The sequence below is a fragment of the Oryza glaberrima genome, chromosome 1 (assembly GCF_000147395.1).
Source record: "Oryza glaberrima chromosome 1, OglaRS2, whole genome shotgun sequence".
Lineage (NCBI taxonomy): Eukaryota > Viridiplantae > Streptophyta > Magnoliopsida > Poales > Poaceae > Oryza > Oryza glaberrima.
The window spans coordinates 6,367,861-6,381,471 of record NC_068326.1 but is presented as its reverse complement, the minus strand read 5'-3'; the positions used below and the strand labels follow the sequence as shown (position 1 = coordinate 6,381,471).

General features: G+C 45.3%; 2 protein-coding genes across 2 annotated transcripts; both read right to left on the bottom strand.

Annotated features, from left to right (window-relative positions):
* Nucleotides 1–5,189: 5,189 nt before the first annotated feature.
* LOC127761269 (cytochrome P450 71A1-like) lies at nucleotides 5,190–8,452 on the bottom strand. The gene is made up of 2 exons (XM_052285543.1): nucleotides 7,403–8,452; nucleotides 5,190–6,044 (listed from the first exon to the last, which is right to left on the bottom strand). Exons 1-2 carry the CDS (start codon nucleotides 8,450–8,452, stop codon nucleotides 5,343–5,345), a joined length of 1,752 nt encoding a protein of 583 aa, XP_052141503.1. The 3' UTR covers nucleotides 5,190–5,342.
* A 2,376-nt stretch (nucleotides 8,453–10,828) lies between these two features.
* LOC127782636 (cytochrome P450 71A1-like) lies at nucleotides 10,829–13,493 on the bottom strand. Its single transcript, XM_052309909.1, has 2 exons — nucleotides 12,349–13,493; nucleotides 10,829–11,753 (listed from the first exon to the last, which is right to left on the bottom strand). Exons 1-2 carry the CDS (start codon nucleotides 13,351–13,353, stop codon nucleotides 11,076–11,078), a joined length of 1,683 nt encoding a protein of 560 aa, XP_052165869.1. The 5' UTR covers nucleotides 13,354–13,493; the 3' UTR covers nucleotides 10,829–11,075.
* Nucleotides 13,494–13,611: the final 118 nt, after the last annotated feature.

Genomic DNA, 13,611 nt, shown 5'->3' with positions numbered 1-13,611 from the left:
AAAGATTAAACGCATATGAATCATATATATATATCCATGATGGTTTTCGCGACGAATCTGTGGGCACGGCTCCTGGTATGGTTGACATATACGATATGGGAAACTGTTAACAGCTCGAATAGACATCCACCCATTTATTACATATCCATTACGATATACTATTTTCTCATCATTCGCAATGCGATCACGCAACAGCAGCCGTTGGGGCAATATTTCAACGGGAACGTAAAGATTAAACGCATCTGAATCATATATATATATATATATATATATATATATATATATATATATATATATATATATATATATATACATATCCTATACACACAGGCCCTCACGTGTACACACGTGCACACCAACTAAAAAATGTCACCAAAAAATCTAGAAAAAATCATACACATACTTTCAATTGTATTACACCTAGGGTTAAAATCTTAACGTCAAATTCATTATATTTTAGCCGTAACAAAAAAAACAAAAAATCTGACAGTTTTAAGGTTGCAATTTTGTCAGAATTTTATCTTTTTTGTTATTCTCTATGTAGAATGAATTTGAAGATGCGACTTTGCACGTAGATGTAATACTATTGAAAGTATATGTATGAATTTTCCTAGAATTTTTTGTGATAATTTTTAGTTGGTGTACACGGTGTATACATGTGAGGGCCTGTGTGCATAGGATACGCTCCCATATATATATATATATATATATATATATATATATATATATATATATATATATATGTATGTATGTATGTATGTATGTATGTATGTATATCCATGATGGTTTTCATCTGTGGGCACAGCTCCTGGAATGGTTGACATCAATTTTTTGACATCAATTCGTCCATATCAGGAATTGGATTTTCATTTTTAGAAAGGATATCCTCTTTTTTTTATACTACTTAAATAGTCATAGAAAAGCTTATAATAATTTGATAACATATGTTAGCATGAAATATATCACTCCATAAACATATAAAACTAAATTGAACTTCTCTACAAGTTACAAAACAAAAAACAAATTAAACTGAAAATAGTTAATGCATATACATAGTTATATTTATTATTATTAAGTAACGTGAATAGAGAAGTTGAATTGGTATTTACATGTTTGTAAAGTGATATATTTTATATTAATCTATCTTATTTTTTTTTTAAATTTTTATATGACTATTTAGATGACTTATAAATCTGAATATAGATCATGCTTAAATTCATATAGAAAATTTAGTTTTTATTTTACAAAGGAAGTAACAGGGCAGCTAGTGCATCCGTGCGAGCCTCCAGTTTGCAGTTTATCTATCTGCTCTATTATTACTACATACCAAGAGGAGTTTATATTCGCTCTTAACACTGTGCAGAACTCTTGACACGTACGTTTCCGGTGCATGTACGTTTTGTACTTCATTTCTGGACGATACTGCAAATTGAATAGTGATGATAGCCTGTATGTTGAACTCTTCTTCCCTCCCGTCTCTCTCAAATGGATAAGATAAGAAGGGATATCGATGTATATATGTTCATATTCATCTTATTATTTATTTATTTATACATCCTATAGTTCAAAAAGTTGTTTCACTCATTTTTCATTCTTTCATTCATCACTCAAGCGTCAAGGGTCCAGATCATCTCGGTAAAATCCAAACGGCGGAGATCGATCCCACCTCCCACCTCCCTCAATCACCGCACGCCCCCTCTCCCTCAATCGCGGAATTGCCGCACGCTCTCTCTCTCTCTCTCTCCAACTAGCACCTGCGCCACCGCCAGGATTCCGCTCCCGCACGCGCTGACGCCGGAAAGAGCTCCGCCATCAGTGCTCCCCTCTCTATCAGCCGCGGCGCCGTCATCTGCATCACCGATCTGCCACCGATCCCCGCCGCCGGCTCGCCCTACACGATCCCCATCACCTGTCCTCTGCCAGGATTCACGTCGTCGCCGATCACCGTCCTGGTCCACCGATCCCCGCCGCACGAAGTCCTCCCGACGTCAGGTCGCCGCCGACGCCTTCCGCGGTGATCCGATCTGCCACCGATCCCCGCCGCACGAATCCCTTCCCGTTGCCAGGTGGCCGCCGACGCCTTCAGCGGTGATCTGCTCCTCACTGCAGACGTCGCCAGGAATATCTTCATCACCCTCATGCCATGCGGCCCTTCATCGCATCGCCTCCGCCAGGGCATATGGGAGGTATGGGCGTCTGATCATTAAGAATAACTGATGAGATTTGAACCATTTTTGAGAATTGCTGTGGCAGGAGTTTTTTGCAGTTACTATACGACTCAAACAAAAGATGCATGTTTGCTGCCATATTTACATTGTTCATTTACACATGTACACCTGGGATACGCTTTTCAGAAGTTTTTTTTTTTCAAATTCATATGCTCACTAGCTGTTATTCTCTTCTAGATAGACTTGTTAGAATTTTTGTTAGAATTTATCTTGTGGTTTACTTCCTCCGTTTCACAATGTAAGACTTTTTAGCATTGTCCATATTTATTTAGATGTTAATGAATCTAGACATATATATGTGTTCAGATTCATTAATATCTATATGTATGTGGGTAATGTTAGAAAGTCTTACATTGTAAAACGGAGGGAGTACTTCCTTCTGAATGGAAACATCAAACCCGTACAGATAGCCCATTGGTAAAAGGCATATGCAGCGGCCCATTGAGTTTTTGTCACAAACTGTACTTCCAAAAAAACAAAAAAACTTTGGCTCATTCGTTCTTTACCGCAGTTCATGTATTTGATTCCATTGAACTTTCAAGAACAAGTCCCAAATGTTGCATGAGAGGCCGCACGTCTACTGTGACAGCTCTTTTGATCTCATACATACTCATCTTTCATCTCATGTCCTTTCAAGCTTCTGAATAAACTTATAAGATCTGTTCAGTGAAGTTTATGTTTCTATTTGTTCCGTTTGGGTATGATTTATTCATCCTAAATGTTAGATCATTTACTTTTAAGCAATATTACACAAGCAGCTGCAAACGATGGCCATTCTGTTAATCTTGTGATTTTAATTGTTCCTTTTTGTTGATTTTTCAGCTGCACTAACTATATTTTCTTTAGTATGTGTTATGGCACCCACACAGGCTTTTGTTTCTAGAGAAGAGTATCAATGATAATTTCTTCTGACATGGCAGGTAAATCTCCAATTCAAGGGGGCTCTGCGCCTTTCCTCAACAAGAAAAGGTGAATTTTACAACTGCAACTATAGGTTGAATGCAACTATCTTGAGTCGAAAGTTTTCAAATCTGAGTTGAAAGTTTTTCAAATCTGAGTTAAAAGTTTTTCAATCTCGAGTTGAAAGTTTTCAATCTTGAGTTGAAAGTTTTTAAATCTGAGTTGAAAGTTTTTCAAATCTGAGTTAAAAGTTTTTCAATCTCGAGTTGAAAGTTTTCAATCTTGAGTTGAAAGTTTTTAAATCTGAGTTGGAAGTTTTTAAATTTATCTTACAAATTTGAATTTTGAGTTACAAATTTCCAAAATTTGAGTTAAAAGTTTTCAAACTTTGACCTTAAAATTTAAATTTTAACTCGAAAGTTTTCAAATCTAACTTAAAAATTTTCAATTAAAAAAATCTTCTCTTAATACATTCATTATCCTTAACTAACCGAATCAGTTACGTTAACTCATTGAAAAAAGAATCCGAAAAAAAAAGAATCTGCGTGGCGTGCGCGTTGCCGGCACGTACGCGCCGGCTACCTTTTCACTTTTGGGTAAAGGTGCACGTGTGTATATGGGCCTTGTGTTCGCATATAATTATATGGGACTACCTATACATTTGTCGACAAATTTTTCCCTAAAAATTTGACAGATGTAATTATAGTACAATCGTAGTGTAATTACATTGTAACTTGTATGTAATTACACTGTAACTTATATGTAACTACAGTGTAACTTATATGTAAGTTTCACATAATTTTAAATCATTAGATCTATTACAAGATTTTTGTTTTGGTGAGAAAGAAAACAAATCATAGCACACACATATGTGAAAGAATTTGTTCCCACGACCTCCATTTTACCAAAATAACATGTTATGAAGAGATTTTTTAAAGTTACATACAAGTTACACTATAGTTACAGTGTAATTACATGCAAGTTACAGTGTAATTACACTACGATTATACTGTAATTACATCTGTCAAATTTTTGGGGAAAAATTTGTCAATAAATATATAGCAAAATCGTAATTATATTTGTAAAAGAATGAAAAAAAATGTTTTTATTTGAGGCCGTAGTTGAGATAACCTATTATTGTGAGTCCTCGACTACTGCCTTTGCATTTTCGGAGTTCGGACTTCAGAGCCGATGGTTAATTGGGCTCAGTATGTTGGGTCTTCAGTTCTTCACGCGGACTCTTCTGGGCCATTTTTTGCAAATTAAAACAAAGATTATAAGTCTAGTATTAGACGAATGATTTTACTGTTCTTAATAAGTATACCATGATTCTATTGAAAATGTAGTATCTCTCAATATTTCAGACTAGAAAGATACCAAATTCACATAATTTTTTTATACTTCGCATACGGTAAAATTTCTTATAACAGAGACTGCATCAATTTCCTACAAAAGACAGACATAGGTATGTATGCATATACTACTTATCTTAAATCCATTATTAATTGATTATTCTATAGACGGCAATTTAACTGCACAAAATACTATACACACACGTAGGTATATCTTCAGCGGAACATAAGAAACTCGTTTCTAGGCCTTGCTGCAAGGGAGCGGATAAAGTGGGTATGACATAATGGAGACTATTCTTAGTATGGTGACAATTTTTTTTACAATTGTGGGTGGATGCTTACTATTCTTACTATCTCATAATATAAGGGATTAGTATCGTTTTTTTACAAAATTGAAAGAAGTAGCAAAGGACAGCTACTCGTGATATAAAAGATGATAATGAGGAGAATAAACTAGTATAAAAGCTAGTACGTGAAAAATAAATAGTATAAAAGTTAATATAGGTGGAAATTAAAATGCTGTCTTTAGGATCACAAAATCCTGAGACGACGAAGGAAGTAATAGGCTTTGTGTTTAAGTGTTTTTTTCCATTCAAGCTTGAATTTTGTGAAAGGGTGCTACTTTATTAATTAGCACTGTTGATCTTAATTAAACTAGAACTACTTCACGCATGTCTTGTATATGCAGAGATTGGAATAAATCTATTCCTTTACTTATAAAACAAAAACATTCACTGTGCAAACTCATATATATACATACATACATACATAAGTAGCATCAACGCAGTCACACAAATGAAAGTTTGAAACACATAGAAAACGTAATAAATTTATAATGAGATATAGTATACAGAGAAATTAATTAAGATGCTCCAGGAGACCACGGCTTGGCAACTAGATTCAGATCCGCCTTGAGACGCACGGACAATCCGAACAGCTCGTCCATGTCCAATCTCGTCGTCGCCATGATCCCGCTGGCCGCCGGCGGTGGCAACTCCCAGTCGAAGTGGTACAGCAGGTTGGCGAGCGCCAGCTCGACGCTCAGCGCGGCGAACCCGGCGCCGGGGCAGCCTCTCCTCCCGGCGCCGAACGGCACAAACCTGGAGTCCTGCCCCAGCTGCTGCGCGTACTCCACGCCGCCACCGCCGCCGCCATCGAGCCACCGCTCCGGCACGAACTCCTCCGCGGAATCACCCCACGCCGCCGCGTCGCGGCCGATGGCCCACGCGTTGATGATCACCCGCGTGCGCGCCGGGACGCGGTAGCCCAGCAGCTCCGTGTCCTCCACCGTCTCGCGGGGGAGGAGAAGCGGCCCCGGCGCGTGCAGCCGGAGCATCTCCTTGATCACGGCCCTGAGGAAGGGCAGCTCGCCGAGGTGGTCCTCGGTGACTTGGCCGCCGCCGGTGGTGGCGGCGGCGGCGGCGGCGGCGGATGCACTCGATGTGCCCACGACCGCGCGAATCTCATCCTGCAGCTTGCGCATCACGCGTGGATGGTTGATGAGCTCCGCCATGACCCATTCCGTGGTGGTGAAGCTGGAGTCTGTGCCGGCGGCCATCATGTCCTGCTCGATCGATGAACCTCTCATTCATGCATGTCACACGTGGTACTTTCTCTGTTTCATATATAAGTCGTTCCTCTTTTTTCCTAATCAAACTTTGTTGAGTTTGACCAAATTAATTAAAAAATGTAGTAGTATTTTTAACATAAAATAAACATATTATCAAACTATATTTAATGAAACTAATTTCATATTTTAGATATTGTTAATTTTTTCTATAAACTTAATCAAACTTAACCAAGTGTGACTTAAAAAGGTTCAAAAGACTTATATTATGAAACAGAGGGAGTAGGCATGTTTAGTTGTGCCTGTATATATCATATTGCTTGGAATTTTTCATGAAAAATTAAGTGTTGTGTAGTAGTGACAGAGAAAATTGAGATGGCATATATTCAGCACAGATCACTAATTTTGAAAAAAAGCAAATCCAATGGCATGACTTGGTGTTAGATATAGCTCTCTATGAATAAAAATCTAGAAAATGAGGTGTATAAATATCTAGAAAGCGACGTTTGCTTAGAGCTTTGGGTGGATGAGAAGAAATTAACATGAGATTTGTGATCCCGGTCTTCTTCCCGGCCCAGCAGTGGTGTCCTTTTACACTTCTCCAACAACGACATGATGCCGACCAGGAGTTTTGGGGTAAGGGTGAAAAGAGGTTTTCTTCACGCTTAGCAGACTACAAGTATGTGACGATGACACTAGCCTAGTGGAGAAGGGGTTTTTCTCCCAGCGTATGGGCGAAGACACGATGGACCGGTGGTGGGCAGCCGAAAGGACTATGGTGTGCACATATGACTCTCTTTTGCAGTGGGTCACATGTATATGCAATTATGCATATGGACCCGCTAGAGGATCTTTTTTTCTATATTCACAACAATGGTTGGATCATGAACCTATGGGCAAGGAGGCTAGGCTGGTGGACAAAGTCAGGCGTTAGCGGTGAGAGCGTGGGATCTAGAGTGGTTGAAAAGGAGAGCGGCCATGGCATCTGCTACTGTATGAATAACCGGTATGATAAAACTGACGAGCAGGGACACCTCGCTCCGGTCAGTTTAGGTTGGAGGGTGGTGGTGGGTTGGGGATAGGCTCATGATCCGACGGTGTGGCGAAATCGCGTCGTACAGAGAGAGAGGAACAATAAAGGTTTGTAGCTGCACGAATCTTAACTCATTCTAAACAATAAAAAAATGTCTTAAACTAGTATTTATTCTTACTGGACTGAAAAAAAGATAGGCAATTTTCATTAATATTTTCTTGAAAATGTTAAATTATTTATGTTTGATTCCAAAGGAAGTAATCAACGGGACCGCATCTGCTGATCTGCAAGTGAGTAGTACCACAACAAGTGGAGTACGTACCAGGATAACGGCCTTGATGGCGACAGTGTCGAACAGCACTCCTCCGGCGCCGGCGCCGGCGCCCTCCTCCGCCTCGCTCACGTCCAGCATCACGTCCACGAAGTCCCGGTGATCAGCGTCCGCCTCGCCGTCGCCGACCGCCTGGCCGCGGCTGCGCCGCCGCTCGCGGTGGTCCGCGATGACACGCTCCAGCAAGCCGTCCATCGCCGCCGACGTGCGCGCCACCTTGGCGTCAAGGCCCGTCAGCTTGTCCACCCACGCCAGCCATGGCACGAACTCCCCCACCGTCATCGTCCCGAGAAGCCCCTCGAAGTCGGCGAACAGCTTCCTCAGCTTCTCTCCCCCCTCGTCGCCGTCGAACCCGTGCGCGCCGCCGTGGCCGAACGCCGCCCGGGAGATGACGCCGTGGGCGTAGGACATGAGCAGGTCGCTCAGGTTCACGGTCTCGCCGCCGCCGCCGCAGCGGCGCCGGACGCGGTCCAGCAGCGCGGCGACCTCCTGCTCCCGGACGCCGCGGAGGGAGAGGACGCGGCGCGGGCTGAGGAGGTGGAGCACGGTGACGCGGCGCGCCTGGCGCCAGAACTCGCCGTAGGGCGCGAACGCCATGTCGCGGCCGTAGAAGAGCCGCTCCGCCATGCGCACCCTGGGCCGGCTCGCGAACGCCAGGTCCCGGGTCCTCATCACCTCCTCAGCCGCGGCCGCCGACGACGCCACGACGGCGGGCACGCGGCCGAGCCGCAGCAGCATCACCGGGCCGTGCGCCTCGGCCATCGACCGGAGCTTCCGGTGCGGCAAGGTGCCAAGAAGCGGGAGGTGCCCGAGTAGCGGGACACCCGGCGGCGACGGTGGCAGCGGCAGCCGCCGGCCGCCATCGCCGCAGGGCGGAGGAGGCCTCTTCTTGGTCGACGAGACGATCAGCCATGAGAAGACGAGCAGGAGCACGGCGAGGAGGAGGGGTGAGTGCAACAGAGCAGCAAGCGACGAGAGCTCCATGTCTGAACGAGTGTACTCGGCTCGATCCGCTTGTGTCCAATGACAGTGATTTAACATCGCCGTGGCACGTAGAGGTAAATGATAAAATGATTCTGTTTATCTCTCGAAAATGATGTTTTTACTGTTCGGCCAATGATTGTGTTTCTCTCTCCAAAATGAGATTTTGTTCAAAGATTTAAATCAGGCATGCATGTCACTGCAGAATAATTTGTGTTGATGGAAAAGCCAAAATGCTGGTTGACGTGATCAAAACGAAGTAGACAAAAATGTAGCTCTCGCGTATAGTTGACATTGTAGAAAATAAGCGTAAAAGAGCATGTAGTCTAGTGGTTGCAGTGATCTGAGTAGCATTCTAAGGTTTTGAGTTTAAATTTTCATATGAGCGAACTTTATATTAGGTTATTTGAGGGCTAAGTTTATAATTTATAAAGGTTGCATATATCCGGTTAGATGTAGAGGCCGTGTAAAAAAAAATACCCTTAAAATAAAAAAAGTAGAAACTAAGCACAATCCTTCCAGAGAAATTGGAAAAGTCACGACAGTAACTTGGAGTCTACAATTCTACATACACAGACGGCCCGTTTGGTTGGAGGGAGTTTTCAGGAGGGATTGGGAGTTTAGAAGGATAAGACTATTAACTGCTTTGTTTGGTTGGGATACATGGGAATTTTGGTGGGATGGGGATGAGGAATTGAGGGAGGAACTCCCTCCTTTTCAATACATGGGTAGGTGGTGGTAATTGGGAGGGAATTCCTCCTTTACTTTACCTAAACAAGTCTCAGCCATCCGTTTTTATTAATAACCTAATCTCCAACTAAACTCCCTATCAGTTTCCACCACCTCTATCAAAAAAGATACTGGGATTAAAAATCAAATTCCTATCTTAATCTCACCATCAATTCCCTTGTATAAACTCCCAATCCCCTTCCCTCACGTTGCCAAACAAGCCGTCTAGAACCTCTACAAAGTCCATACGGAATCACCATCATGTTCTCAAAAAAAAAAAAAGAAATCACCATCTTTGGGCCATGCATTATATGGCTGGAAATAAGTCTATTTTGGTCCCTCCTCTATTTAACTCCCTAATCATTGGACCAGGTCGTGCCGGGTCGGCCCATCATGCCGAGGCAAAGGCCCAAGCATGGCCCAAAGATCGGGTCGTGTGCTTGGGTTGGGCCAAAACCCCGTGCCATGGGTCGGCCTTCAACATCCACAAACACTGAAAGTCAGTGTCCGAGTCAGTATATGCATGGTAAAGGCCCTTCCGGCCATATCCGTTCCCTGGTGCTTCATGTTTGATCACGAAAGTGGAAATAAGGATGTTGTCGTATCATACGGGGTCTGTTATCTCTGAGTTCTACTTGGAGACTAAGGTGATCTGCGGTATAAATACATATCATCGAATCTTAGTGCAAGACACCCACCACAGCAGGAGCAATCCAGAGGACTACTTGAAAACCAACTTGCAGATAGGTCTCATCAAGTAGTTATCGGTAGTCTCGGGATTTTTGTTGTTCTCTATTGTACTATGTAGTTTTCTTCATAATCCCATATAAACTAGATTAGGGCTATTACCTTGCGAGAGACCTAAACCAATATAATCTCTGTCTCTTATGTGCTTGATGTCGTATCGTGTAGATCCTCGTATCAACATACCCCAATATCCTCAGAATACGGTCCGTGAGTATCCCCGTCGACAATAGCTGAGGAGGCTCGTGACGCGGTCGCGCCGGTCGCCGTTGAGCCACAGGGGTGAAGTGTGGTCGAGCGGGACGAGATCTGGCGGGTCAAGGACGGATCAGGAGACGAGGTAGCGGAGCTTGTCCTTGAAGATGACGAGAAGGGGATGATCCGGGGTGGTGGGCGCGGAAGCAGAGAAGGAAATCGTAGTCGGAGATAAGGCGGCGCCACCGCTTGTAGACGAGGAAGGCACGAGAGATAGAGGACGAGTGCGAGGGGAGGCATAAGAGGATCTCTTGGATGAGGTCATTGTCATCCGGCGGAGAGCCAACCTCTATATTTTTCTTTATCTCTCTTCTCCATATAAGATTATATTAGCCTTGGGGTAGTCCCAACCCTCCACCTCAACTAGTTTACATAACATTAATATACTATCACATAATCAAAAAGCTAGGTGGCAAGAGGATTTACTGATGAGAGAGGAAAAAAGATTAAGAAACCATTTTTCATGAAAAAAATTAGTTTTATACAGGAATAAAGAATGAAATAAGAGAATACATGGACGAATGTAGAGAGAAAAGAGGTGATTAATTGGATGATAATTTATTATGAAGAAACTATCTATCGGGTATACAGTTTTTATGCATGCTTAGTGTCTATATGACAGATAAATATGGATTAAAACCATTAGATAATTTCTAGGTTGGGACTGCCCCACTATTATCATTGCTCTAAGTTCATGTGCACTCTATCTACGTACTAAGCCATTAAATGCTTTACTGATATTATGAATTCATGTTATACCGAGAACATAATATATATTGTGCTTAACTAAAATATAAAAAGTATACACTAATGTCAAAGCAAATCTAACGGTGAAGCACGTGTAGGTGCACATGCACTTACCCCTTAAATATAGATGACCCTCGCTACACAAATTATATGTTGCAATAGGCACAGATGGTAGCTAGCCTGCCTAGCAGCTTTCATACTGAACACATCAAACATCGGAAGACCATGGCTTTGCGACTAGATTCAGCGTCGTCTTCATTCGCATGGACAGCCCAAACAGCTCACCCATGTCCAGCCTCGCCGCCGTCGCCGCCGCCGCTCCGTCGGCATGTGGCGGTAGCTCCCAGTCGAAGTGGTACAGCAGGTTGGTGAGCGCCAGCTCGATGCTCGGCGCGGCGAACCCGGCGCCGGGGCACCCCCTCCTCCCGGCGCCGAACGGCACGAACCTGAAGTCCTGCCCCAGCTGCGCCGCGTACTCCACCGCCTCGCCGCCGCCGCCGCCGTCGAGCCACCGCTCCGGCACGAACTCCTCCGCGCGGTCGCCCCACGCCGCCGCGTCGCGGCCAATAGCCCACACGTTGATGATCACCCGCGTCCGCGCCGGGACGCGGTAGCCCAGCAGCTCCGTGTCCTCCACCGTCTCGCGGGGCACGAGCAGCGGCACCGGCGCGTGCAGCCGGAGCGTCTCCTTGACCACGGCCCTGAGGAGCCGGAGCTCGCCGAGGTGGTCCTCGGTGACTTCGGCGCCGCCGGAGGCGCCGGGGACGCCGACGGCCGCACGGATCTCGCACTGCAGCTTGCGCATGACGGGAGGGTGGTTGATGAGCTCCGCCATGGCCCATTCCAAGGTCGTGAAGGTGGTGTCTGTGGCGGCCGCTATCATGTCCTGCTTTTTCAGTGTTCATATGCGTCATTCATTAATAATTGAAATATACCTGTTTGTTACAAGACTTTTTGACTTTGGTCAAAATCAAACTGTTTTAAATTTAACTAAGTTTGTAGAAAATAATAATAATATTTTTAACCCAAAACAAATTTATTATGAAAATATATTCAATTATTGATTTAAAGAAACTAATTTGGTATTATAAATATTATTATATTTGTCATTAAACTTAGTCAAATTTGATGTAGTTTGATTTTTTCTAAAGTTAAAACGTCTTATAACCTGAAACGGATGGAGTAATACTGTAGTAGTTGTATTGAAAAGTGATATGAAAAATTGAAAACACGGTTTAATATTGGCAATTAATATGCATCACGTAGTATCACTATGACTTTGAACATGATACTTTGAACCAGAGCCAAGATAGATACTGGTGTGGTGTGGATTTATTGTCATGGAAACTAGGATTATACTCCGTATTATTTGGATTTTGATGAAGTGGAATATTTAGAAGATACTCCATGATTTTGCAAAATTATATGAGACGGTTTCGATCGCAATAATCAACGTGTCGTGTCACAACGAAAGGACTCACCAGGATAATGGCCTTGATGGCGACAGTGTCGAACAGCAGCACTTCTCCGGCGCCGGCGCCCTCCTCCACCTCGCTCACGTCCAGCAGCACGTCCACGAAGTCCCGGTGATCAACGTTCTCATCGCCGTCGCCGTCGCCGTCGCGGCCGTCCGGCTGGCTGAGGCGGCGGCGCTCGCGGTGGTCCGCGATGACACGCTCCAGCAAGCCGTCGAGCTCCGCCGATATGCGCGCCGCCTTGGCGTCGAGGCCCATCAGCTTGTCCACCCACGCCAGCCACGGCACGAACTCCCCCACCGTCGCCGTCCCGAGAAGCGCCTCGAAGTTGGCGAACAGCTCCCTCAGCTTCTCGCCGCCCTCGTCGCCGTCGAGGCCATACGCGCCGTCGCCGAACGCGGCGCGCGAGATGACGCCGTTGGCGTAGGACATGAGCAGGTCGCTCAGGTTCACGGTCTCGCCGCCACCGCGAACGCAGCAGCGGCGCCGGACGCGGTCGAGGAGCGCGGCGACCTCCTGCTCCCTGACGCCGCGGAAGGAGGCGATGCGGCGCGGGCTGAGGAGGTGGAGCACGCTGACGCGGCGCGCCTGGCGCCAGAACTCGCCGTATGGCGCGAACACCATGTCACGCCCATAGATGAGCCGCTCCGCCATGCGCATCCTGGCGCGGCTCGCGAACGCCGCGTCGCGGGCCCTCATGGCCTCCTGCGCCGCGGCCGCCGACGACGCCACGACGGTGGGCACGCGGCCGAACCAGAGCAGCATCACCGGCCCGTGCGCCTCGGCCATCGACCGGAGCTTCCGGTGCGGCAAGGAGCCAAGAAGCGGTAGGTGCCCCAGAAACGGGACGCCCCGCGGCGACGGAGGAAGCGGCAGCCGCCGGCTGCCGCCATCGCCTGGCTTCTTCGCCGACGAGAAGCTCAGCAAGGTGAACACGGGAAGGAGCAGGAGCGCGGCGAGGAGGAAGAGAGGTGAGTGCAACACGGCAGCAAGCGACGACGAGAGCTCCATTTCTGAACGAGTGTACTCTAACTCACCTCGATCCGTTCGTGGGGAATGGGAACAAATCTACACTGAAAGGGAAATTGTTTGTGATGTACAATGTTTGTATTTTTTTTTCTTTGAAACGAGATTTATTTCAAAAAAAAAACTAAATTCAGACAATAAAGACGAAAATGTAGCTCTCGTTGGGGAAGCATCGGTGATGTGCTGATGGAGTTATGGGTGTATGACTTCACCTACTGTAGTTTAAATCCTGGTGGCCGTAAA

What these genes read in the sequence shown, in the direction of transcription:
- LOC127761269 (XM_052285543.1), bottom strand. Translation starts at nt 8,452, where the DNA reads ATGTTAAATCACTGTCATTGGACACAAGCGGATCGAGCCGAGTACACT. An exon ending in CCATCAAGGCCGTTATCCTG is followed by an intron (nt 6,045 to 7,402) that starts GTACGTACTCCA and finishes TCGATCGAGCAG; the next exon opens with GACATGATGGCCGCCGGCAC.
- LOC127782636 (XM_052309909.1), bottom strand. Translation starts at nt 13,353, where the DNA reads ATGGAGCTCTCGTCGTCGCTTGCTGCCGTGTTGCACTCACCTCTCTTC. An exon ending in CCATCAAGGCCATTATCCTG is followed by an intron (nt 11,754 to 12,348) that starts GTGAGTCCTTTC and finishes CTGAAAAAGCAG; the next exon opens with GACATGATAGCGGCCGCCAC.